Source organism: Phymastichus coffea, unplaced genomic scaffold (assembly GCF_024137745.1).
Source record: "Phymastichus coffea isolate CEN01 unplaced genomic scaffold, Cenicafe_Pcof_1.1 PCOF00125, whole genome shotgun sequence".
In the NCBI taxonomy this organism is placed as follows: domain Eukaryota; kingdom Metazoa; phylum Arthropoda; class Insecta; order Hymenoptera; family Eulophidae; genus Phymastichus; species Phymastichus coffea.
This window is the reverse complement of record NW_026706936.1, coordinates 579533-604517: the sequence shown is the minus strand read 5'-3', so window position 1 is coordinate 604517 and position 24985 is coordinate 579533. Positions and strand designations below refer to the sequence as shown.

Genomic DNA, 24985 nt, shown 5'->3' with positions numbered 1-24985 from the left:
CAAAGAATGTAGTGGCCAAAGTACAGTCTTTGGAATCAATAACGTGCAGTCCACAGCTTGATAAATAAGTTGACGAAATTTGGAAGTAAAAGCAATTATTGCCTAGAAAAGAGGGAAAATAAGTAAACGATTAAAAAAAAATCAATACCAATTTTTGTCAGGTATCGACAGTTTATTTATTTCATATAGATTTTAGGACACCAATCCATGTTAATGTCATTCTCACATATGCTTCATTTCTTCTTACGCTGACAATCTAAAACTTAGTATTTCAATTTATTGTGATATCCAAGTACAAACAATCTTATACGTTTGTACTTTGCAAAAAAATAGTCTTTGCCATTAATATACATGTACAACATTACGCAAAAAACAGTTGAAAAAGGAAGTAAATCAGTTAAACATTTTTTCTTACCATTTTGACTCTCTTCATATAGATAATATATTTCATGATCAAACTATTTTTCTTAACATTTATCGTTTTTATCTATATCATTATATACATTGAGTAATTATTCTTGTATACTATCCTCTACTGGATAGGATACATTTTTTCTCATTCATCTGTTCTTGAGCAAAAGTTCAAGAACTCTTGCTCTATTTTACTACACAAATATTTACCAAGAATTTCCTTTCATTCAATATAATAATTTCATAGAAATGTTTTTCTGCTGAAAAAGTCGAACGAAAATTTTTGTGTTTTAATTGTAAAATGTTACCTGACGAGATAATCAAATAATCTAATAAAGTAATAGATTAACAAGTATAGTATCATAAGAACTATTCGTCAGTGAGAGTGGACGCGATGCCTCGATTTTATTGTTGCTAATGAAATATCTTTTCAAGACTCAACGTACCGATTTTTTCAAATCAGTAAAAAGTTGCAAGCAACTCGACCCAAAGATAATATGCGACACGATATATGACAATTAATTGGGAGAGTGCTTTTTGCACGAATCAATCAAGATGAAGTCTCCTATTTATTTTATTTAACGGGATGTTTTCTGAAGTGAAAACGTCAAATAAAATCGTATTTATTACAAATAACACGTTATTTTGGTCACGTAAACTTTATACAGAGACATGGCTTACGATTAATTAAATAGCACGGAAGATTTTTAAAGTGCCAAATTAAACATTGAGCTCGCTTTCTCCTATCAAACAAAATCATCCATTATGTTAAAGTGTCAATAATAGTATATTTTTAAAACCCGAGCTTAACCCTCCCTCCTACCTCGACATGTATGCAGATATGCATGCAAATATACGAATTGAAATCAGCCGTTGCTCCTTGATTAGTTTTTTACGGAGCAATATTAGGATTCGACAGATTGATGACGGATCCCTCAAATTTTCACATGTGATTTGCGCTAAAGTAATTCTAAGTAATTTGGTGCGGTCATCTTATCAGGACGAAGGAATAAGATTCGAGTAGTAAATTCCGTTGTCATCGACGTCAATCAAAGAAATGTGAGTGTTACTGATTTATAGACTGATCAATGAATAAGCTACTTGTCATCAATCTGTGGAATAATCGACATAAAGGGAAGGGGGTGCTTAATAAATATTAATCTGATTGTTCGTTCTCAATGAAAAAATCGTCGTGCATTACAGTACGCTTATATAACAATACGATTCAATACGTACTCGGACGTTTCTTCCACCCACTCACGCAGAGTGCGAATGCACTGAAAAATACAAATGAACATTGACTTGTCGAAAGAAAAATGTATAATCACACGTGTTTCGTTTATTTCGTTTATCAGAATAAACATTAAAAGGAACGTATCAGAAATAGAGTACGATAATTAATAAGAATTAGATGTGTTGGCGTTGTTGCTATAATTAAGTACAAGCGCGAACATATATACATATAAAAATCTCCGTTAACTCAATTAAGCCTTTTCATACTGTTATGTCCGCAATAATACCAAAAAGTTGACAGAAAAATGACGCGACCCAACGAATATTATTGACAAACCTCATAGCTGCCACGCTCTATATGCATTAGTGTATGTACAATTTTTATTTCTTTACAAGTATAAAACAGATTATGGACATTGATGCTATTGCGCAAAAACAAGTCAAGCAAAATCATTTTTTTTCAAAACATAATTGCGAATCCCTTTATTATTATTAGGATATTGCTATTAGGCAGATAACTGACAAGTGAGGAGTGCCCGCCGTGAACTGATATAACGCGACTGTATATCTAATGGATGCTTTCATTGCGGTGTGGCTTATCAAAGAAATCAACCGGTTTTCTTGTGTTTATTATTACGATTTATTGTATCGATCGGCACAGCATTCGTCGGTGCCCTTATCATTATATAATAAAATAAATACATATTTTTCAACCAACTATTTATCTATACTTTTAGCATTTTATCAAGGTAAGCTCACATTGCAACGTCTTGCAAAATAGTTCATTACTCGCTTGATCAATAAGTTCAACAGCTTGGAATAACCTGACTGTGAAGAAATGCTTGAAATCGACGCCATAGAAAATCGTCAGAATGACATTGAGCGAGCGTTAAAAAAAGGTGGCATTATTGCGGCGAAGGAACCGTTTGCTGTCACGTGCCGCACTTGGACTGCTCGTTTCCGACGACAAGTGTGAAGGCTAATTGTGCAGGCGAGAAGCGCAGAGTCGTCGCACAGAGATGTGCAAGCCGGTGCAAGAGCGAGAGTGGGGTCGGGTGAGAAAATAAGGCCGAGATTCGCAGGGAAGCAGCGGAGCAGGCTCGTAAAAAATGGCGGACTCGCGATGAGGAGCGGCCGCGGAGGGACTCACTGGAATTCATCGTCGCTGCTTAGCAGCATCGTCTTCTCGTTGTAGTTGTGCGAGATGGTGGCGACGCGCTGGCTGGCGGCGGCGTGGCGCTGGCGCTGGCCGGCCTGCGCCTGGGCTTGCGTCGCGGCCTGCGTCTGGGCCTGCTGGTTCATGCTCTGCGGCTCGTCCGGGTCGTAGCTCCACACCCGCATGCCTCGCTGGCTCTTGGCGCCGCCTCCTACAGTGTTCACACACACAGACAGAGACAACTTGGTCAACAGTCGTCGGGCTCGCTTGCGTTATGTGTAACCGTCGAGCCGGGAAGCTCGGCAAAGCTCGTCTGCGCAAAGAAGTGCTTTTCTCTCTGTCCACGTTACCCTTCCGTGTTAGTTTTGTTGTTGTTATTGCTCGCCGACATCGCAAATATGTACAACCGTTGTCAAGAAAAACACTGCTTGGCGCCAAAATCATCCAAAGTCAAAGAAAGTAATGACATTGCAGCTACGACAGTGGCGAATTCATAAGTATATGCATCTACGACAAATGTACAGAGAACCAAGATAGGATACCAAAACCCGCGAGCCTTCTCGTCTCAAAGTTTAGGCTTCGGCGGCTTTCGGCGCTTCATGCAGATGCAGAGAAAAATACTTGAAACCACCGCATCCTTCTCCTCCTCCTCCTCCTCTTCCACCTCCTCCTCCTTTTCCTCCTTCTATCCAATCAGTCATATCGTAAAAACTCTGCCAATAAATTTTCTGGCAAGATTCAATGTACAACGGAGCACCTAATTTTTTTCGCAGAAACCCATGAACAAATCCAAGCTTTAATTATGCATAATAGTGCAAAGACATTGACCTACAAAACTATCAATTCAATCTTCATTATTCCAATCATTCGTCATGTAATCAATAAATAATTAGTAGCCACACAGTCGTCTTGTAATTTGATATATCATTTTGTCCTACTGATTGTTCACTGATAATTACATTTTTATTGAAACAGTATAATATTACAACCAATACTCATAACTTTTACTTTGTTATTATTTCACAGTATATTAGTTTTATATATCACATATATAAGGATACTGATCATTTCTACGCATTAGTAAGGCTTGTCAATGGACATCTCCAAGTTAAAATGACTAAGAATCTTGCCAATTGTTTCAACAGTTTACTACATAATGAACAAAGACAAACAATCTCTCGTAATATTGAAACACGATCTGCTTAATCGAACAAGTTGAATGTAAGTTGGCGGTTGCTTCTAACCTACATGCTATACCTATGAAATATATAAACGTAAAAAAGAAACATGCCTTAAAATAAAATACAAAACGCAAGAAGTACGCAATGCGTGAGTAATTTGCAATGAGTTCCCTTTATTTTATACGTAAATAATACCCGTCTAGAAAGAAAAACGTTACCCTGCATTAAAAAAAAACCAAAGTCTTTTCTTTTTCACGTCGTGCAAGTAATACTCGTTGAATGTATAACGAAGTTAACTCTATGCGTAGACACATTTAATAAGAATTGTTAAACTGAAGATAACGTCGGTACCGTCGCGAATGAAAATACAAAATTTGTTATCGATGTATTCCGTGTTTTCCGTACCGCTAAGGATGTTAATATTTCTTTTAAAATAGTTCACTCGTTGAAAACATTCCAAACTGATCCGAAGTGCGTTGGCAGAAAATAATGTATATTTGCACACGGCCGTCACAAGATACACTCACAGCTTTTCGTACGGCAAGTTGGTATTGACGTCTGAAAAAATAGGAAAATGACGTATCCTTCACTGCTCACGTTTTTTTTCTTAAATCTCCTTTTTTAAATATTTAACTATTAAATTCTTTCTCTTTCAAATTAACAATATTTCACGTGCGTTGCCTCACATGTGCTTGCTCGACTCTTGACGTTTATTCTTGCCGCATTATCGATGCCAAATTAAAATTGACTTTAACATGTAATAAAAAATCGACGAAAAAGTGAATTTCAAAGGGAATGAAAGAAATACTAGAAAAAGTCCGATAATGGACCATTCAATGACTCGTAATTTCTGTTAGAATCGTAAAGAACTGCGCCAAAAATAAACAAAACAGCATACCTATCGTTTGATACATGTGATTTAGCAAACGAGAAAGCGTGCATCGTTTTGTATTAGTACCCGTGATTCAAATACTAATTGTGTCATTGACGTTGGATTTACTCAAATATGATCGTCGAACCCATTATCGTGATCACCATGAACAATAAATTCATAAGTGTTACATTATATCTTGACGAACAAATCCCAATGTCATGATTTTATGAAAAAGTGCACCGTAGTTTATTCAAGCAGATAATTCGAACAAGATCAGATACCAGCACAACGGCGGTGGCGGCAACGGCGGCGGCGGCAGCGTAACGAGTAAATGTACAAAAAAAACAAAAACTATTGACAAGCATCCCTACAAAAAGCTTTCTGCGCATGCTACGTCAAAAACATCGGTGCTTATTACTATGAAGCAAAGGTGGCAGAAAAGGTACTCTGACTCAAAACACATTTGTGAAGAATAAATTGAGAGGCCAAGCAACGACAAGGTAAAATGATAAATCGTGCAATCGTTGTTGGACAAATTTGTCTTGAGCGCGAGAACAAAAAAAAAACAGGTAAAACAAAACTCACCGGAACTGTACTGCGTGTACTGTTGATACTGCGGATGGAAATTATGGATGGCATCAGTCATGATGTCCTTGGGATTCATGGTTTCCTGAAAACGGCAGACAATCGTGAAAACTGACCGGGGAACGAAAATGGAGATGGATCCGCAGTGGTGAACCTTGAGACTGCTGCTGATGCTCTGCATGGTGACGCTACGGCCTCTGGAGTCGGTGGTGCAGCCGGCAGCATAGACCTGGTAGGGGAAGGCGTAGCGCAGAGCTATCGCAGCGAAGAGCATCTCGATGCAGATTAGGAAGTTCTGGTAGCCGGCCGAGACGGTACCCGCGCTGGTCGACTGACCGCCGCTGTCGATCATGGGCGAGATAACCTGAGCCTTCTCTAATACGGCCAGTAGCACGCCTGCAAGGAGCGAGAATTAGCGCTAGCGGTCGAGAGGAGGGCCGCGCTCGGACGATACCTACCTTGCCAAAACGACAGGAATATGACGCTCTTGACGGTGCAGAACTTGAGCACGGGGTCGAAAGGCGTGAGGAGGTCCTTGGTGGCAAAGTAGAAGAGAAAGAGACCGTAGAGGGCGAGGGTGACGCTGATATTGTAAATACAGGTGATGTAGAGGTAGCCGCCGTCGGGCGACCAGTCGCCGTCGCGGTAGTGTCCAAACGCCTGCAGGAATATTATGACGAAGGCCATGAGCGGCTTGACCAGGCAGAACTGCAGTGTGGCCTGCTTGCAGAAGCGCAGGAAGCCGATGGTGTAGGTCCTTCCGGCGAGGCAGTAGGTGCCGTAGAGGCAGCTCGAGCGGATCGGCTTGCCCCGGATATCGGACATGATGTTGCCCTCGCCGCCCAGGTACTCGTAGCACAGCGACATGAAGTTGTAGATGACAAATGCCTCGTAGCAGTCGCGCACCGTGAAGAAGTACACATAGTAGCTCTCGTTGTTAAAGAACAACAGCGATATCCAGCTGTAGGTCGCGTAGATAGGCACGATGAACAGTATCCTGACGATCCAGCGCTGCTCAGCCGTGTTGGTGTACCACCTGAGGTGCCGGTAGATCTGCTGGCAGCTGATGAACAGCGCCGCGCAGACGAACGCCCCCGCGATGCCTGCGACCATATGAACACCGTCAGTCGAGCCGTCCAGCCCGCGCGCCGTCCGCCTTGCTCTCACCTTTTGCCGCCTGCGTTTGCAGGAATATCGGGGCTCCTCGGGTTTCCTCCTCCATGGCGCTAGCTACGCTGGACGCATTCGCGAGAGGAGCGGACGCCGAGTCGCTGCTCATGCTCTCCCCTTGCTCTTGCTCCTGCTCCTCCTTTTGGACTGCACCTGCCAACTGAACGTCAGCTGATCAGTGAACGACAGCGATCGGCTCAACAAGTGCACACGGCCGCGCTTGGCCCGCTTGGCCCTCTTGGCCCGCCAAGTCGCGTTCGCGGACAGCAAACAGCTGCTCGACTCCGACTTTGAGCTCCATAAATCGAGGAGCATCAGCATTTTCCTCGCTGCTGCTTGATGCCATCGCGATTGACTGCTATCGTATACTCGCCAACCGTTCGGCCGAATGACTAGTCGCAATATCAATCGATATCAGTACACTTCGTGCGCGAACCTTGACTCGTACATGCCCACAGTCCTGCTAGGCGCGCCTACGACGTGCTCTACACATCGTAGGTTCAGCTTTTCCCCTCGGTGCTGCTGCGCTACTCTTCGCTCGTCATGGGCTCCGTGACCAACCGTCAATCGCGCGACACTCGCTCTCGCACGCACACTCGCGCGCGCAACATCGAGAGCAAGAGATGTATATGCGCTAAACCCGAATCAAACGCTGCAAAGCCTTGTACACAGCGGTGAAAGAGCGTGGATTCGATGGAAAAAGCCACTCACCTGCCTATCAACTTTCGAAGCAACAAAACCAAGGTCGTGCGCCGCGGCTACGACCTTTTCTCTTTCCTCGACAGATGATGTCTAGGCCTGCTCATCGCCATCCTCTTCAATCGACATTTCGCGTTGACGGTGGCATTGCACGCAGACGTGCGAACCACCCGACCTGTTCTACTCGACTCCGGCCAGCTTCCTCTGCTTCTCTTGGCGTTCTGCGTTGTTTCGCTGCTTATTTTTCGCGACGACACTTAGACACGGATCTACTCTGCAGATCTGAACTACCTATAATACAAGAAAGCAGACCATCGAGTACAACTACACAGGCGGGGAAGGACGCGAGCTAAGCACTGCTGACAGTGCTGACTGTTTTTAGCTTTAACTTGCTGTGTTGTGTAGGTGTACGGTGTGTACCCGCATACGTGTACCGTACTACGGCTCGCGCTCTCACTTACTATAGTCACGAACAGTACTAACACTAACTATCAAGTCCTACTCATACCACCACCGTACTCCGCTCGAACATTCATTCGCGACCCGCGAAGTTTAAAATCCGAATTACTTTTGACGATTGAGCATCGATAATACCGAACGAAGTTAGGTTAAAGTCTTGATGTGGTAAGTTGTGGCCCCACAACTTACCAGAAGAAAACCATTTTATGTCATCGATGGACAATCCTCGAAAATAATTTGGATTTTGAATTTCCCGGGTTGTGAATGAATGCTGCAAAGAAGTGTACACATACTTGCTACTATTCTTGGTTTGTGTAAATGGCATTTGATCAACAGCAGAGAAACCGCTCGCTCGCTCTCTTTCTTTCTCTCTTTCACTCATGCGCAAAAGAAATACAACTCATCACCGCCATCTAGTAAACTAAACTAAACTAACACAACTCATTTAGCTTCAAACAATTTGCAGCCAATGTCAGACTGATGATGGTCGCCGTACGCTGTGGTTCGCCAATGGTCTTACGTGTGTTTACGTTAGTGTCGTTTGTAGGTTATATTATTAAGTTTTGCGATCTTTAACTATTAAGATTCTACTTTATACTTGCACATGTGAAAGAAAAAATACATTTGAACTACATATTCTCGGAAAAATTTCAAAATGGGTCGACGCTCCATAAATACCACTAAAAGTGGGAAATATATGAATCCCACTGATCAAGCAAGTAAGTTAATATATCAATGTCCATTGACTAGATTCTTCATCAGCAACATACTTTGAGATATTGACAAATGATTGTTTGCCCATTAGGAAAGGAAGCTCGAAAAAAGGAATTGAAGAAGAACAAGAAACAGAGACAATTGGTGAGAGCTGCTGTTTTGAAAGGGAAAGATCCTAGTCAAATTATTGAGGAAATGGAAAAGATAGATCAGATGGGTATGTGTTGTTGGTTACAACTACATCGTCATTTCCATAAAATATTTTTTGCTCATTTGTGCTAATTATTTTAGAATACAATGTGATGCAACCTCCACCATTAAATGAGAAAGTTCTAAAGGATAAAAGGAAGAAATTGAAAGAAACTTTGGATAGGGTATTGAAGATGTATGTAAGTACCTGTTAACGTGTCTAGTTATATTAGTGACCATAGTTGTAATTATGCTTTTGAATTGTATAGTTTTGTTAGCAGACATATTTTGATATACTTGTTATTATACAGGCCAAAGATGACCAAGAGAAGTGGGGCGAGTTGAAGGATCAAATGATTCAATATGAAAGGCGCAGATTGGAGCTTGTTTCTTATTTTGAGGCAGTTAGACATGCTCAACAGGTACAGGTAGATGAAATTCCCTTACCAGCCACAGGCAACGATATAAGCAGAGCTTATCCAGGTATGGATAAAAAGACAAAATGCTCATTTTTTAAACGATAACTGAATTTATTATAAAGAAAAAATAAATTTTTTTTTAGGCTCTCTGACTTCTCAAATTCCATTACCAGACATGCCCCAGCCTCTCATGCACTCTTTCTCCTCACATCCGCATTATTTGGCCCAGCATCATCCTGTGGTCAATATACCAGTACCTCCTAGTATCCTAAAAAAGACAAGCATATACTCATCAGTTGCAGCCCCCAATGCAGCACCCATTGACAGGGACCCCCCCGGGGTTCCACCTTTCCCTCCTCCAGATCTAACTGTGAGCGATGATGAAGATGACGACCGGGTACGTACTGCATTTGATTGTTCAATTGTTTTTTTGTTTTTCTCCATTGCATTGCAATTTTAATGGCAATGATGTTTTTGTAGATCAAACCTAGTCACAAGTCAAGGACCATCAGGTTTGCAGACGACGAACGAGCAGAAAAGGATAGACGAGACGACGATGAGAAGGAAACTGAAAAAGAAAAAGACGCTGATTTGTCAAAGGTTAAGCCAACGAGTTTGCAGCAGAAAATGCTGGCAATGGCCGGGCAAGATATAGATCAGTTCATGAAAGAAATGGAAGTGGTTCATAAGAAAAGGGAGACGGAACGAGCAAACGATTTGAGCACACGATTATCGCTGCTGGAAAGTGAATCGGTGACGAATAGTGAACAAGAGAGCCAGTCCGATAAATCAAAACCAGAAATGGCTGGTGTATTGATACCCAGCAACCCGAGTTCGCAGGCACCGATGCCCTTGATGGGACTCCCCCCTCCGCCGCAGCTGATGTATCGACCACCTCCGCCTCCTCTGCATTTGAGGATACCTCCACCGCCGCCGCCTAGAATAGGAATAAGACTTCCACCAGGTAATCTCGCGCGAATAGAATGTTTTAGCATTGAAAGCAAGCTGTGAATGAGCTTGGTCCGGAATCGATAAGCTGGTAATACTTTGCGCATTGCAGGACCACCACCGGGTATGCCTAGGATGCTGCGACCGGGTGGACCGATGCCGATGCCTAGGGTATTGGGGCCGCAAATGCCTATGCCGGGTATGCCACCGCCACCGCCAGTGGGCACAGGCGTGTCGAGCATGTTGAACGTCCAGAAAACTCCGAACGTGCTATCGGCTGCGCCGCAGCTGATCAGTGCAAGAAAGGACAAGGATAGCGGCAAAAACTCGACCACCATCGAGGCCAAGCCACAAATCAGGAATTTGGCGGCCGACGTCACGAGGTTCTTACCAACGTCGTTGCGCGTGAAGAGGCCGGAAGATTGCAAAAAGAAGGCCGCATCAACGCTGCCCGTGCGGCTACCGGAGAGACTGCCGGTCGAGCTTCCGAATTTCGCCAAACCGCCGCAGCCGAAAACTAAGGACGACGCCTACTTGCAGTTTATGCAAGAAATGCAGGGCTTGCTGTAAGCTGCGCGCGAATGCTCACAGCCGCTCGATTACTAATAACTATACCTTAATTTTGTAATTATTCATCTCCTTTGATTGTAATATAATTTGGTACTCGAAATTACAAGTTGTTTTACTTAATGATAATTTAAATAATAATGGCAAGGTAAGAAAGATAAGGTCGAGATTGTGGACGACAAAATAGATTTTCGTTTACTTTGTTCACTTGCTGACGGACAGTCCAATGGCATATATGTCAGTGACATCGAGTAGCACTTGGCTGGTCGCAGTTCGGTTTCGTTTCCTCGAAGCAATAGCCTTCTTATCCTTGGGCCGCGTTTTACTCGCCAACTTGTGCTTGCTCGAGGCGGCAACCGAGCCGGCGATAGGCGTCGCGAGCTTGGAGCTGGCCGCCGGTCGGTTGATTGCGCTCTGAGGCTCGTCTTTGCCGGCGGTGGCGGTGTCTTCCACTGGCTTGAGCAGCTGCCCATCGATGGCCTGCGACGAGACATATTGGGAGAAAGAACGAGAGGGAGAGAGATGAGAGAGGTCGCCCCAGGGCTCGCGGCAACAGCCACTGACCGAGTAGTGAGCGGCACGCGACGGCACGCGCGGGTCGGCCGAGTGCTTGCGCAGATCGATTATCTTGGAGATGAGGCTGGCCCGCTGAGCGCGTTTGCCGAGAGCGTCCGCGCGGGCCCCGAGGCCGCGCCCCGACTCCGCGGAATGCGGCTGGGCAGTGGGCAGACGGACGGACGGCGCCTGCGCCGAGAGACACTGCGCGACGCTCGGGTCGACGGGGCGCGCGGCGGTGTTGGTCTGGACGTCGAGCAGCTGCGGCGCGTTCGCGGGCCCGTCGGGCGGCCCCGGCAGGGCCCGCCGGGCGAGGCCACCGGTCTGGCGCAGCCTGACGTACTCGCAAAACTCGCGGTCGAGCTGCAGCTCCAGCTCCTCGACGAGATCGACGAGGGCAGGGCCAGGCGTCGCGGGCGGCGCGCCCCGAGCGCGCCGCTCCCTGTCACGGACGGCGCCGGCCTGGATGCGCGTGCCGTGCAGCGAGAGACCGGCGCCCAGGTAGGCCTGGACGCCCGACAGCCGCTGCTTGTAGACGAGCTCGAAGTCTCCGGTGTCTGCACCGCCGGGGCTCTCGCGATAGTCGACCACCACTGCAAGAGAAAGGGCCGCTAGAGTGTGGCTGGCGGCGGCGGGCCGCGGACCACCGACCCTTGATGATGTCCTCCATGGCTCTGCGGCAGAGCCGGCTGGTGACGCTGGTCGAGGCGCTCATGTCCGGGTGGCTGTTGATCTCGATCAGCCAGACCGAGTAGTCGTCCATGAGCATGAAGTCGGCGCCGTAGAGCTCGAAGCTGTTGCGCCGGCGGTCCATGGCCTCTTGGCTGGCGAGCAGCGAGCCGACGAGGCCCTGACGCATGCCCGGGTAGATGAGGCGCTCCCAGGCCTCGGGGTCGCCGCGCTCGGCTAGCCAGCGCTTGAAGCTGGCCACGTCCCACATGTTCTCGGCCGGCAGCGCGGCTGCGCGGTCCGCGCCGTTCTTGTACTTGCACTGCACGGCGTTGTTCGACAGGTGGATCGACTCGTGGAAATCGCGCAGGCTGAACTTCTGCGAGCAGAAGCGCAGGTAGCTCTCGCGGTACATCCAGACGGTGAGCGGCTGGGCGCTCGTCACCAAGAACCACTGGCGGATGTCGAACTTGGTGTCGTGGATGAGCAGCGGCCGCTCTGCGCAGCCAACGCACGTGGCAATGAGCTATGGGCGATCGGCGAGCGGCTACCGGCGCGGCGCACCTACCGATGTACTTCTGCACGACGAAGCGCGCGTCGGCCGCGCGGCCCGGCGCGCCCACCTTGGCCAGGATCTCGTCCAGGCGGCTCATCAGCACGATCCCGCGGCCGCGGCTCTTGTTGCCCGGCTTGAGGATCCAGACGCACAGGCAGCCGTCCATGTCGAGCTGCGGCAGGAAGGGCCGCGCGCGGCGCAGCAGGTGGCGCGCCGCCAGCGCGTACTCGCGCAGCGCCGGCTCGCCGGCCAGCAGCGCGGCGCGCTGCTGCACCAGCTTGTAGTACCAGCCGAGGAACTGCTCCCACTGGTGCGCCCAGACGCGCTCGGGCTCGCGGTCCAGGTCCTGGTGGCGACGGCTGGCCAGCAGCTCGGCCACGCGGCCCAGCGCGAAGTCGAGCGCGCGCAGCGGCACCGGGCCCGCGGCCGAGGCCAGGTCCGCCAGGCCGCCCGGCCCCTCGGCGCGCTCCAGCAGCCACTTGAGCAGCGACAGGCAGGCCGTCGCGCGAAAGTCCTCGACGAAGGCCTGCAGCTGCTCGGGCGCCTGGCTGACGCTGTAGCAGCGCGGGAAGCGCGTGTGCGCCACGCCGGCCTCGTAGTGCCAGTGCAGCTGGCGCGCGCTCGCGCACAGGCCCAGCTTGGAGGTGAAGCCCGCGCGCCCGAAGCGGTTGAAGAGCGTGGACCGGTCGTCGGGCGCCGGCCAGCCGGCCGCGTCCGCGCCCGCGCTCCACAGCAGGTCGGGCGCGCGCGCGCCCAGCATGCGCGAGACCAGCAGCCGCTCGTTCTGCGCCTCGCCGAGGTCGCCCAGCCCGGCCAGCAGCGCCGCGGAGCTGGCGTCGGGCCCGAGCTGCGGCTCGGCCGCCGCGCCGGCGCCCGGCCCGCCGGGGGCGCTCGGCTCGCGCGCGCCGCGCCGGGGCAGCTTCTCGCACCAGTCGCGCGCGAGCAGGGCCTCGCGAACCAGGCGCGCGCGCCCGAGGATGGCGAAGGTGTGCTTGGCGGCGATGGCCCGGCGCACGCGCTCGCGGATGCGCTGCAGGTGCTCCATCTGGCTGGCGCGCGCCGCCTGCCCCTCCGGCGGCGCGGGCTCGGGCGCTGCCCGCCGCGGCTCCGCCTGGGCCTCCGCTGGGGCCTCCGCCTGCGCGTCCGCGGCCCGCCGCGCGCTCGCGTCCTCCTCGGCCGGCATGTGCTCGCCTACTGACCGGGACGGCGCGCTTGGGTGGGCTAAGGTGCGCGCGCGCCGAGGGTCGTGCCAGCCGCGCGCCACCACCGCCGGCCCACTTTCGCTCCGCGCTCTCACCTGTCGCTGCTGCCCTTTTCTAGCTCGCCCACTCGGCCTTTCTTATCACTTGTTAATTTCGCCGCGACTCAGGTTACACTGAATTTCGTCGCTCGATTCCCGGGCCAATCGCGCCAACTTCACGCGAGCTCGCCGAGGCAGCTTCTTCGGCACCCGCTTGCAGCAGTTACGGCTCGGACCCTCGCCCGCGAGCACGTTTCTTCGCCATTCGTTACGTTTTTTGGCTGCCTGCTAAGACCTGCTAAAACTAGCCGTTAGCCTCTACGCTGATGCACGTGCCTACCGTCGCACTGATCGGAACAATAAGTCGACGACTGATAAGCATTTGTTAAGCGTTTATGTTAATGGTACCATGTGCACATGCACACTGGCGAGCACGGTGCGCTCTTATATACCGTGTATCTGACGTATGCGCGCAAGTATATAGGTTTAAGATCGACGTACGTACACATACGTGGCTTTTCAAACGCAGCGCCGATAGCAGGCGCGGCTCTACATGACCCGTCTGCGCGGGCCGCGGCGAGTCGGCGACGGTAGACACTATAGATTGCGACACTGTATAGCAATCGGGCGCGAGTTGGCTGTCGTCAGCTTTCGCTGTTCGCTACCATCATCGCCATCATCGACATCACCTCTCTAGTCTCAACACGTTCCTGACAACGCGAGCCGGTATCCACACGCAAAATTGTCACGCTGTTTTTCTTAATCATGGCCTATCTCGTGCAGGATTTGCCTCGATTATTTTTTACCGAAGAATGCCTCAAAGAATACCTACAAGATTTTAACTTTTTACATGGTTAGTGCACAAGTATCCTTGCTTCCTCGACCATTTTCACCTTATCACTAGTCATTACTTATTTGCTGACCGCTGCAGTAAATGCCATGTAAACTCATATTCTTATTTCAGTGGAATGCTTCAAGGTAACCCTCAGCAAGTGCCTAGGTCTGTTAATTATCGCTGGCTCTCTAATGGGTAACTTTGATATTCCTCCCTTGAAAAACTTAAGAACACTTTAAACTCGATCTTCTTCACGTCGTTCATGAAAATGATGTATCCATATTTCTCTAGTCAAAGTGCCACAGATTGTTAAAATTCTACAAAACGAAAGTGTCCAAGGAATCAATGTAGTCAGCGTTTTATTAGACTTGTTTGCAATAACTGCCATGGGATCGTACAGTTTTGTTAGTCGATTTCCATTTAGGTAAATTTATATATACCATGCTCCACTATATGAATACACTTATTATATAATATTTTACTTCTTGTCTAGCTCATGGGGTGATGCCGTATTTTTAGGCTTGCAAACAGTCATTATTGCTAGTTTAGTCATTTACTATACCAGTGGTTTGACAAAAGCAACAACTTTTCTGGCGGCATATTTAGCTGTAATAGTAGCAGTTGTGAAAGGTCTAGCACCAGTCAGCATTTTATGGTTTTGCCAAATCCTTAATATTCCAGTAGCTCTAACTAGCAAGGTTTTTAATTTTCTTTTTTTGACAATCGATTCTACAATCTTACTCTCTTTCATATATTAAATATTAATATTTCAGTTGATGCAAGCTTACACAAACTATTCAAACAGTAGTACTGGTCAACTTTCTGCTATTACTGGTTTCATGTTATTCTTTGGTTCGTTAGCAAGAATTTTTACATCTATTCAAGAAACTGGAGATACTGCAATGATTATTATGTATGTTTGTGCAACTGCAGCCAATACCATATTAGTCTTCCAATTTCTATACTATTGGAATATGTCGCAAAAACAGAAAACAAAGTCAAAGAAAAAAGAATGATAAGAAGACTATTTTTGTTACTAGATTGTCAACTTGAAACACATTGTGAAGTGTATTGACATCTAAATTAATTTACACAATATGTGTAAATTTCAAGTTAGTCATCGCATTGTGGGGTGTAAGTCACAGGGATTCAAAGTTGATGCTAAATTTGATTTTTCTCCAAGCAGTGTTTCAAATTTTACATTCTTAAACTATTAATGCCATTTTACGATCACCTTTGTTAGCATAAAAACTAAACTTTATACATTTTTAATCACTATTACTATTTGTAAACAGCCACTTTTTATTACTGTCAAGCTGTTGTATTGATAGACGAAATTTAATTTTTTATATTAGTTCTAAGTATTACTGCTGTTAATTTTTAAAAATAAAGAATGCGATCAATATATATGAATATTTTTTAATTAACTCTGCAATTTTAGTTTATTTTGTGACTAGCTTCTCAAGAAGCCGAATGATTAAAGTAATTTTACTTCATACAGAATAATAATGATAATATTGATAATGAGTTGTAAATTTCCTTTAAGTGTCATTTGCTTGGTTAGTAATTATAATAAAATTTAAATTTTCCTAGTTTTTGAACCGATGCGAAAACAGCCCGACACAAATAACATTTTATAAAAAAAATGATCACATCTCACGTATGTCTAATTGTACTTCTCGAAAAAATAATTATTTGTTATTGTACCATTATATTTCTCATAAAAAATAAAAAATATCGTTATCGATAATTCACCTCCTATTTATTCACATAAAAGACATAATTAAGCAAAAATAAATTCACAGAAAAATTGTACCTTTTATAGTCTATATTGTACCATCAGTACAATTCTATAAATTTGTTTCTAAAACAAATAATAGGACAATTACAAAGCTCTACGCCTGCGCAAAATGCATTTCCGGATGACATCCTTGTAAGTAACAATTAGTATGGTAATTTGTAATTGTCCTATTATTTCTTTTAGAAACAAATTTATAGAATTGTACTGATGGTATAATTTAGACTATAAAAGGTACAATTTTTCTGTGAATTTATTTTTGCTTAATTATGTCTTTTATGTGAATAAATAGGAGGTGAATTGTCGATAACGATATTTTTTATTTTTTATGAAAAATATAATGGTATAATAACAAATAATTATTTTTTCGAGAAGTACAATTAGACATATGTGAGATGTGATCATTTTTTTTTTATAAAATGTTATTTGTGTCGGGCTGTTTTCGCGTCGGTAGTTTTTGACTAGAGTAGTCATTGATATCAATACAACTCAATAGATGACGCTAGCTACTTCCGATTTCACGATAATCAGCAAATGTGGCAACTTCGGCCATTTTCGTCTGAAAGAGTTTTGTTAAGAGTGTTATTCCATTGAATCTTTATCAAAAATGCTACTTTTTTATTCGGTTGGTTGGCGCTAGAAGCTGTTTGTTTTTCAATATAAACATTTTCGAATCTACAATAAAGATTTATAAGATATAAATGTGAGATTTTATCATCGGTACATTTCGCTGGGTAAGTATCGTCAATACGTTGTAAGAACGCCATTGTGAGCATAATTATTTCATTTGACCTCGGCATCAACACGTAACTAAACTTTATCTACTATTGATTGACATTCGCAAATTATAGTCATTTCATAAGCTTCTTAACATTTTATATTTTGAAGATACGAATGTTAACAAAGCAGCCTATCAAAGAATATCCATATTTATTGAAACGAGCAACATGTTTCAAAGAAATAATTTAACTAGAAATAATAAAAGTCATTTACATATTTTTATGAACATTAAAAGTGTTTTTCACTACTACGTAATTGTAGCTCTTATGTAATGCAAATAATTACGAGATTTTGTATCAGAAATATTAGCTGGCTGTTCTCTAGTTTCATTTTTTTTTCCTTTTGTTACGTATTTGTTTTTTATTGCAGAATTATAAACAGAAAAGGTCCATTTAGAGTATATTAAAATGGACACTATGGATCCTCGTTTAATTGCTCAAGCACTTAACTATCATGGACAACAGCTTCAAAAGATTTGGGAAGGTGAACGCAATGAATCAGAACTAGCAATGCTTAATTTGAAGGAACCAAATTTTGAAATTTACCAACAACGCCAGAAAACATTGAGGTATGCAGTTAATTCAAAATTTCATTTCTTAGCTATGTCGGTTCATTTTATAAGCTCCCATGCAGCAAATAATTGAATTTATTATTAGTTTTAGCGATAGAGGGAAGAGGTTAAAATTGCAGCAATTTTTGGCTAAAAAAGCAGATACATTATATGATAAGTCAAATCTTCTTAAAGTTGCAGAAGCCATTAAACAGGAGCTTGGCGATGAAGGTGAGTTGGATTGAATTGCTGAAGATTAATAATATAATGTATCAAATTGACCATTAGTTGCAAAATGTTTTAGAATTTTATGCCACAATGCCTGGTTTGGATTCATTTGTAGCCATGGAAAAATCACAACGCATAAGAAATTTTTTAGAGGTACTTAAAAATATAACAATACCAATTTTTGCAATGGTAATATTCTTAATGACAAAAAAATCTTTTATTTCAGAGTTTAATAGTAGGTGATGTTATTTTTGCTCAAGTTATGGGAAAAAGTGCTGCTGGGCTTTTACTGAAGGTTCTTTGTAATTGTAGTGATTTTCCTAGAGTAGTTTCTGATCTAGGTGTAAAGGTATTGGATTGTTTTTGCCTTTTTCTTTGAAGTGATGTATTACTCAAATTGCTGTTTATAACAAATACTTTTCAAATTTAATACAGGCTCTGATTTTAAATACTGCCACAGTACCAGCAGTGGATAAAAAGGGTGTTACTCGAGGCTATATGGCTAATGATCTAGTCTGTGTTGTTGTTGGGGAAGTTAATGTTGAGGCTGAACGAGTGGTAGCAGTTATGAATGTGCCTGCTCGTGAAGGTCAAGCTCCGCACCCCCCTATGGGACTGGTACATCCAGAAGATTTGCCCGATGCTTACAAGTAAGAACTTTTTTTATTCAGCTCTAAGCAACATTAGCCATACGTGTTTGCATTGGAATCTCTGTGCAAGGAATGCCCTAGGAAAGGTTTTTAAAATATGTTCATTAAACATAAAAGTCGCGAGTTTTCTTTATGGCCAGGATTATGGTACTCAAATCATCTCGAGCTTTTTTTGTGAAATGCGAATGATACAGGGGAGTCAGTTTTAGAATACGCAAAGACTCAGAAACTGACTTAATATAACTCATGATGAATGCGGTCAATCTAGTAGAACAAATCTGATGAGTTTTCACAATGAGCAGGATTAAATTGTTGTTAAAAATTGTAAATCAAATGAGCTTTAGGTTTTTTCTGACCAGATTTTATGAATTCAGGTACCAACCAGTCTGTAATGTAAATGTCAGTAGTTGATACGGCAATGAGTTATTTGTGCAATAAGAAAGATTTGAACTTCAACCAGTTGTTGACACAAGCTGTTGTTGTTTTCACATTCTCAATCAACATTTGTGATACATGTATATTACATTTCAAGCACCCGTCAATGTATCACTTAACACCAATGATCTCAATATATTTCGAGATTATTTCCAGTGCAAAAACGCTGTTTTGCGCATGATCTGGTTTGACAGTGAAATCAGGATGGTAGGTATCAAGCAAATGTAAAGTTGTTTGGTCTTTACAAGTAATAATTCTTGACCCACTTCAACTTACTGCTCATGTTTGTTTGCACATTGTGTTTGTGTTGATGTTTGCGTTGTACAAGCATTCAACCATTTGAATGCTTGAATTTTACTAATATTTTGAAAAAGACCAAGCAACTGCACCGTGCATATCAGTGATTCTAATAAAATCATTGAAAATGATTCGCGTACTGTTACGATGATTAATACCATCATTTGAACTTACAGCTTTATTAGACAAATATAAAAAGATGTCATTTGATAGCAAAATGTGCTACATCTAAAAACGTTTTTTTGGTCAACTTAAGGACGAAAAAATACACAAACATAAATAATAATCTATATGTACCTATACACACAGGCGTCGCTCTTCTAGGTTTATGCAAATTATTTTATAGCACAAAAATGAAAATTAACAAAAATCTTGTCTAAATGCGAGAAAATAATACATAGTGCAGTCTATAGAGTGCATCTTAGGGTAGCAAAGGTGAGACTTGTACTTTCATAACTTTCAGGTGCTGTACAGATGTGAAAAAGCTAAAGTCAAGCATTGAATTTTAATTATTTATACAAAGAACGTGTACATATAAATTTGTATATTTTTGTTACTCGGCTGCTGGTTAACAAATTTAAAACAAATGAACATTCTCAAGATTTGTCTGGTGTCAAAATCAATTCTTACATATAGCAGCTATGATATTATTGATACGATCGATCGTTTCTGCAACATATAACTGCATGCTAACCAGAATTTACAAAAGAGGATGTGTGTGGACTACATCTTGACGTCGTTCGAAAATAAAAAATCAGAAATGCATGACGAATGAGAAAGATGAAATTGTACAAACAAAAACGTTAAAGCTGGTAAAAAAAATTATGTAGCAGAAAAAGCGACAAGCTACAGTATATATCGTGTGTATTTATTATAAAAACAAGAATATGGACAATATGAGGATACAACAAAGGGATAAATGAGCGACTTATTGTTTAAGCTAAATTAAATCAAGCCAAACGTTAACCAAGCAGCCACCTTATTAATAAAGCAAAAAAAGAAAATCAAGCTTGAACAAACAATAATTTGTGTTTTTACTCTCTATCTAGAAAAGCTATGGACAACAAAGGGCAAAGCTATGAAACAATCATGGAAAACAGTACTGGATTCAACAATCCCAACAACATAAAGTATCTGTTAGATTTGATGGGCTTGGGTCAATTGAACTACTCGAACATGGTAGGCTTGAGGTAAGATGGATACCTAAAGTATAGGCGAATCGTAAGTGAACGAATTAATCGAACAAAAAATGTTTCAGGGAGCGATTTCCACAAAACGAGTACGCCAGCGAGTTAAGGCAAGCGCAGGCCAGTAAATGGGCTTTCCGCAGCGTGGCCGAAGGTATCGACCACTTCAAAGCTGGCCGTCATTCCGAAGCATTCCAATGCTTAAATAAAGCCCTCACAGTCGATCCTAGAAATGTCGAGGGACTCGTCGCTCGCGGTGCTTTGTACGTGAACGACAACATGATCAATGAATTATTCTCAACAGTACCCAAAAATTAACGTTGCTTGCGATTTGCAGGTACGCAAACAGCGGCAGCTTCAAGAAGGCCATCGATGATTTTGAGACGGCCCTCAAGCTGAATTCCAGTCATGCGAACGCGCGTAAGTACATGGCAGAAACTCTGGTCGCCTTGGGGCGAAGCTACGAGGACGAGAAGAAATACGAGGAAGCCTTGAAGGCTTACGAGAATTGCCTGAACATAGCGCCTTATCATGAAGAGGCCAAGAATTCCATAGAATACATCAAGAGCAAGACCAACTTAAATTCGAGTCTGCCAGCGGCGGTACTCGAGCCATTCAAGGCCTTTGAGAGCGAGGCTGCCGAGGTTGAGTCCAAGAAGGAGAAAAAGAAGCGCAAAAAAGAAAGAAAGTCACGCTCGAAGAAGCGCCAACGATGGAGTTCGAGCTCGAGCTCAGGCTCAGATGATGGCTCGTCGAGTAGCAGCAGCAGCGGTTCCGATTCGTCGGCAAGTTCAAGCTCCTCAGGTGGCAGCTCGCGCTCTAACTCGCGTTCGCCCGGCAGAGGTGGCAAGAAGAAGCACAAAAAAGATCACCACGGTTCGTCCCTGTCGCCGCTGTCCAAGCGCATGGCTCAATACAACAATCCACCGTCGGCCGGTGTGGTCGCCCAGGCCCAGCTCAACACCCACGACATTTTAGCTCCCCAGCTATACACCAGTGGTGCCCGCGAAAAGGAAGACTATGAAGCCAAAGTTCGCAAATTCTTAGAGCAAACCAAGGATGACTCCGATTACGAGGAGAAAGTAATGGATCACAATTTTGTTTTACCGACACCTTACTATTGATGTGTTTGATGCTGTCGTTTACAGTTATCCGCTTATTCATTTTAGCATGTCTGTTCAATTGTTCACTTTGTCTTGCAGGTGAGAAAATTCTTGGAAGAGACAGCTCGCTGGAAGCGAGACAAAGAGAAAGAAAAAAAACATCAGGTTGAAGAAAAAAAGATGAAGAAAAAGAAAAAGGAGAAGAAAGTGAAGGATAAGGAAAAGGAGGAGAAGAAGCTCCGTAAGAAAAAAAAGAAGGAGGAACGCAAAAAGCGTAAGAACAAGGACAAGTTAGAGCGAGACTTACAAACGTCTCTACCGGATCTTGAACAGCTCGAGTCCAAACTCAAATCATACTATGCTAAAGTCGAAAAAGAAACGGCCGTTAGCAAAAGGTTAGCAGCTCCAGAGCATTCGTATATATAGTTCCGTTGCTAACTTTACTGGTGAGGTAAGAGCATTTGCTCTTGCTTACGTTAGTCAGAGTTGTACAGGGTCGTCGGGTTTATCGATTGCCTCATTTTTCTTTACCTTTGCGCCTACTAGTTATGTAGCTGTGTCTAACGAAATATCTTACCCTTCCTAGCAATGCCGAGAAGCTGGGCGATCGCCGGGAGGACGACATGCGCCGTGATAGAGACGACGTGTTTAAGACGTACCACGATAGGGACTCCAGACTGACGATACCACCACTGAGAAAAGGTAGGATCGCACACGTCGCATGGCCCTCGAAATGACCAACTAATCGTCATCTTTCTCCTTGTAGACGTACAGCGCAAGCCTTTCTCGGACATGTTTGAGCAAGACGCACAGCTGCTGCACTCCGAACCCAAAGTACCGAGCATAGACGCTGGAGCCCTCAACGCCAAGTGGAAGGCGGCTCAAGTCTCAAAGTAAGTCTTTGGGTACAGAACGAACCCACCGTGTTCGAGTTTGTCCAAAAAATGACCGGGTGACGAATCATTTCAGGCAACGCGAGCAGCAGAAGTGGCAAGAGGTCGGTGCCGAAAAGAAGAGCAAGTCGATGCTCGACATGGACGACGATGAGGGAGACGTACATCGGCCCCTAGACAAGTCCCTGAACATCCGTAAGCACATGCAGCGTGAGATGGCGGAGAAGCGAGCAATCCAGCAGCAGATGGCCATGCCAACTCCACCGCCACCGCCGCCAAAGGAATCGCCGCTGAAGTCACAGGCTCCGGTCAAGTACCCCACGCCGCAGCCGCAGCTCAAATACTCTCACCCACCGCCACCGCTGCCGCAGCAACAGCATCAACACCAACAACAACAGCAGTCGTCGAGCAGCAAGTTTTCCAGCAGTCTCGGCAGCAAATTCCAGCCAATCGGCCAGAGTCGCGACGACGGCAAGCAGCTGGCCAAGGGTGGTTCGCGCTCCGGCTCGGAGAGCCCGCGTGCTGGTAGGCGAGGTCGACCGGGACCCGAGGGTCCGGGCCTCAAGGGCGGCTCACGATCACGCTCGCGCAGCGCCTCCAGCTCGGGCAGTTCGCGCTCGCGCTCCAATCGCTCGGGCGCAGGCCGGCGCTCACGCTCGCGCTCCTACTCTGGTCGGCGCTCTGGCAGTTTCGAGCGCGGCAAGTATTCGCGCTCGGCCTCGGGCAGCTACTCCGGACGATCGCGCTCACGCTCTCGTTCACGCTCCCGGTCGTACTCGCGCTCGCGCTCACGTAGCCCCGAGCGCGGCTACTATCGCAAACGCCAGTTCAATAACCGACCGTTCAACCAGCGCGGGACCTACTACAAGCCGCGCTTCCAGCCGTTCAACAACCAGAACCGTGGACCCCCGGGTGGCAACTTCCGCGATAACCGCGGCGGTCAGAACCGCTTCTACAACAACCAGAACCAGAACCGCTTCGACAATCGGCGCGGCGGCCAGAACCGCTTCCACCATAACCAGCGCGGTGGCGGCAACATGATGAACCACCGGGGCCGCGGTATGAACAATCGGGGTGGGCGTTACTTCCACAACCGCAACAATTTCCGCGACAACTTCCGCGAGCGGCGCGACAATTTCCGCGAGCGACGGGGCTCGCGCGAGCGCTTCAGCAGTCGTAGCCGCAGTCGCAGCCGTAGCCGCAGCCGTAGCTACTCACCCGATCCCATGCGCAAAGTGGATGAAGCCAAGGAAAAGATCAACCGCATGCTGGAGGAGGGTGAAGAGCGCAGGTCGCGCTCGCGCTCGGGCAGCCGCTCGAGGTCTCGCGGCGCCGAGCGAGAACGGCCTACCGCCGGTAGATCCAGATCCAGGGAGCGCGAGCGGTCGGGCTCGAGATCGCATGCCCGGGAAAGCCGACCCTCGCGCGACGAGTCATCTGCCGGCAAGAGGCGCCCGGAGCCGACCATGAGTGAACACGAGGACCGCGAGGAGGAGATCGACTACGAGCACTGGGGCGAAGGCGAGGACCTCAGTGGCAAGGTTGGTATTCACACCCACTCGAGCGCGGTCCTCGAATCTAATCCACCCGCCGCCTCCTGCTGACTCAGCAGTTCGGGCTTTGCAAGAACATTGTTTTATGATTTGTCGTCTGGCTCCGCTTGCTCCGGGGCCGACCGACAGTCGGCGTCGGAGCAGGCGGCGTTTTGCCTCAGAACGATCTTTTCTCTCGCTGTATGCGCATCGACGAGGCTCGATCCTGGCGCTTATTCAACTCTATTGGCTTTATTGTTGTTCTTTGTCTACCGCGGCTTGGATTGATTCGCCGCGATCAAGCAATTACTAATTAATGAATGACCATTGTTTTTATACCGAGTTTCCGTGTGTACGCAGGAGAGAAGAGGTCAATCGTAAACGCACCCGTGGTTATCAGACACGATGACGCTCCGGATGCTAACTCTCGATTTTTTATCAAAAGGACGAATCGGCGCGGCCCGAAGACGGGGACGTTGTTCTCGAAGACAAAGAGGGTTTTCTCCAACGCATGAAGCAGCGCAGTCAAAACGTCCTGATCAAGAGAGCCATCGAGGCTAGGACGTGGTACCGACCGACCTCGCCCTAGACAGGCACCCAACACTGCATCCGCACCAGAGAACTTGCCCAGCGCTTCGCGTCATGACTGACTATCGACTATGTCTGTTTCTTTAATTTTTCACGTTTCTTTCTTCCTTTCCTTCGTTTGCCTCCCTCCTCAGACATCATCTCGGTCCTCGTAGCCGTGCGACGACGATCATCGTTACAAATACACTAAAGGCGCGCCTATTTAATTGTAAAAATGCTTGACACCTAATTTCGCTTCTGTATACCGGGTGCTTCTCGGCACTTGTTCACCAACACTACTAATTCATGTCAAGAGATATGTATACAAACATTTTGCGTGCTTTAGCTGTTATCTGTATCTATCTCGAATGGTTTGAATAAACTTTGAAATTTTTTCTAGACGACAATCGTTCATTTTCACACATTTCCGTAGCTTTACGAACGCTTCTAGTTTCTATCGAGTGTTGACGTGTTGCGGACAGCTGCCTAGTAAAGGCGATTTGGC

At 45.7% G+C, this 24985-nt stretch overlaps 5 protein-coding genes across 10 annotated transcripts; 3 read left to right on the top strand and 2 right to left on the bottom strand.

Moving 5' to 3' along the window:
• Positions 1-218: 218 nt before the first annotated feature.
• Positions 219-7743, bottom strand: LOC131671382 (transmembrane protein 184B). 3 transcript variants are annotated; one of them, XM_058947756.1, is made up of 6 exons: positions 7047-7165; positions 6608-6770; positions 5899-6543; positions 5595-5836; positions 5441-5525; positions 219-3011 (listed from the first exon to the last, which is right to left on the bottom strand). In XM_058947756.1, exons 2-6 carry the CDS (start codon positions 6717-6719, stop codon positions 2791-2793), a joined length of 1305 nt encoding a protein of 434 aa, XP_058803739.1. In that variant the 5' UTR covers positions 6720-6770; positions 7047-7165; the 3' UTR covers positions 219-2790. The 3 variants fall into 3 exon arrangements, with proteins under 3 accessions (XP_058803739.1, XP_058803738.1, XP_058803740.1); XM_058947755.1 differs by lacking the exon at positions 7047-7165 and adding an exon at positions 7322-7743 and having other exon boundaries at positions 223-3011; XM_058947757.1 differs by lacking the exons at positions 219-3011; positions 7047-7165 and adding exons at positions 3047-4539; positions 7322-7740.
• Positions 7744-8260: 517 nt separating this feature from the next.
• On the top strand, positions 8261-10706 carry LOC131671417 (WW domain-binding protein 11). Its single transcript, XM_058947805.1, has 7 exons — positions 8261-8487; positions 8574-8699; positions 8774-8871; positions 8983-9154; positions 9234-9487; positions 9571-10054; positions 10151-10706. Exons 1-7 carry the CDS (start codon positions 8424-8426, stop codon positions 10606-10608), a joined length of 1656 nt encoding a protein of 551 aa, XP_058803788.1. The 5' UTR covers positions 8261-8423; the 3' UTR covers positions 10609-10706.
• Positions 9288-13696, bottom strand: LOC131671414 (tubulin glycylase 3A-like). 3 transcript variants are annotated; one of them, XM_058947803.1, is made up of 5 exons: positions 12398-13696; positions 11812-12327; positions 11170-11753; positions 10805-11085; positions 9288-9358 (listed from the first exon to the last, which is right to left on the bottom strand). In XM_058947803.1, the coding sequence occupies exons 1-4, from the start codon at positions 13566-13568 to the stop codon at positions 10810-10812; spliced, it is 2547 nt and encodes an 848-aa protein (XP_058803786.1). In that variant the 5' UTR covers positions 13569-13696; the 3' UTR covers positions 9288-9358; positions 10805-10809. The 3 variants fall into 3 exon arrangements, with proteins under 3 accessions (XP_058803786.1, XP_058803784.1, XP_058803785.1); XM_058947801.1 differs by lacking the exon at positions 9288-9358 and adding an exon at positions 9529-9658; XM_058947802.1 differs by lacking the exon at positions 9288-9358 and adding an exon at positions 10534-10647.
• A 121-nt stretch (positions 13697-13817) lies between these two features.
• On the top strand, positions 13818-16105 carry LOC131671419 (mannose-P-dolichol utilization defect 1 protein homolog). The gene is made up of 5 exons (XM_058947809.1): positions 13818-14478; positions 14590-14655; positions 14752-14884; positions 14954-15158; positions 15234-16105. Exons 1-5 carry the CDS (start codon positions 14391-14393, stop codon positions 15474-15476), a joined length of 735 nt encoding a protein of 244 aa, XP_058803792.1. The 5' UTR covers positions 13818-14390; the 3' UTR covers positions 15477-16105.
• A 688-nt stretch (positions 16106-16793) lies between these two features.
• LOC131671413 (tetratricopeptide repeat protein 14 homolog) lies at positions 16794-24870 on the top strand. Of its 2 annotated transcripts, XM_058947799.1 has the most exons (14): positions 16794-16992; positions 17408-17606; positions 17695-17819; positions 17893-17969; positions 18043-18165; positions 18252-18466; positions 20248-20388; positions 20457-20648; positions 20723-21467; positions 21588-21883; positions 22075-22190; positions 22255-22381; positions 22458-23922; positions 24359-24870. In XM_058947799.1, the coding sequence occupies exons 2-14, from the start codon at positions 17446-17448 to the stop codon at positions 24500-24502; spliced, it is 3927 nt and encodes a 1308-aa protein (XP_058803782.1). In that variant the 5' UTR covers positions 16794-16992; positions 17408-17445; the 3' UTR covers positions 24503-24870. The 2 variants fall into 2 exon arrangements, with proteins under 2 accessions (XP_058803782.1, XP_058803783.1); XM_058947800.1 differs by lacking the exons at positions 16794-16992; positions 17408-17606; positions 17695-17819; ... (1 more) ...; positions 18043-18165; positions 18252-18466 and adding exons at positions 18902-19108; positions 19375-19633.
• Positions 24871-24985: the final 115 nt, after the last annotated feature.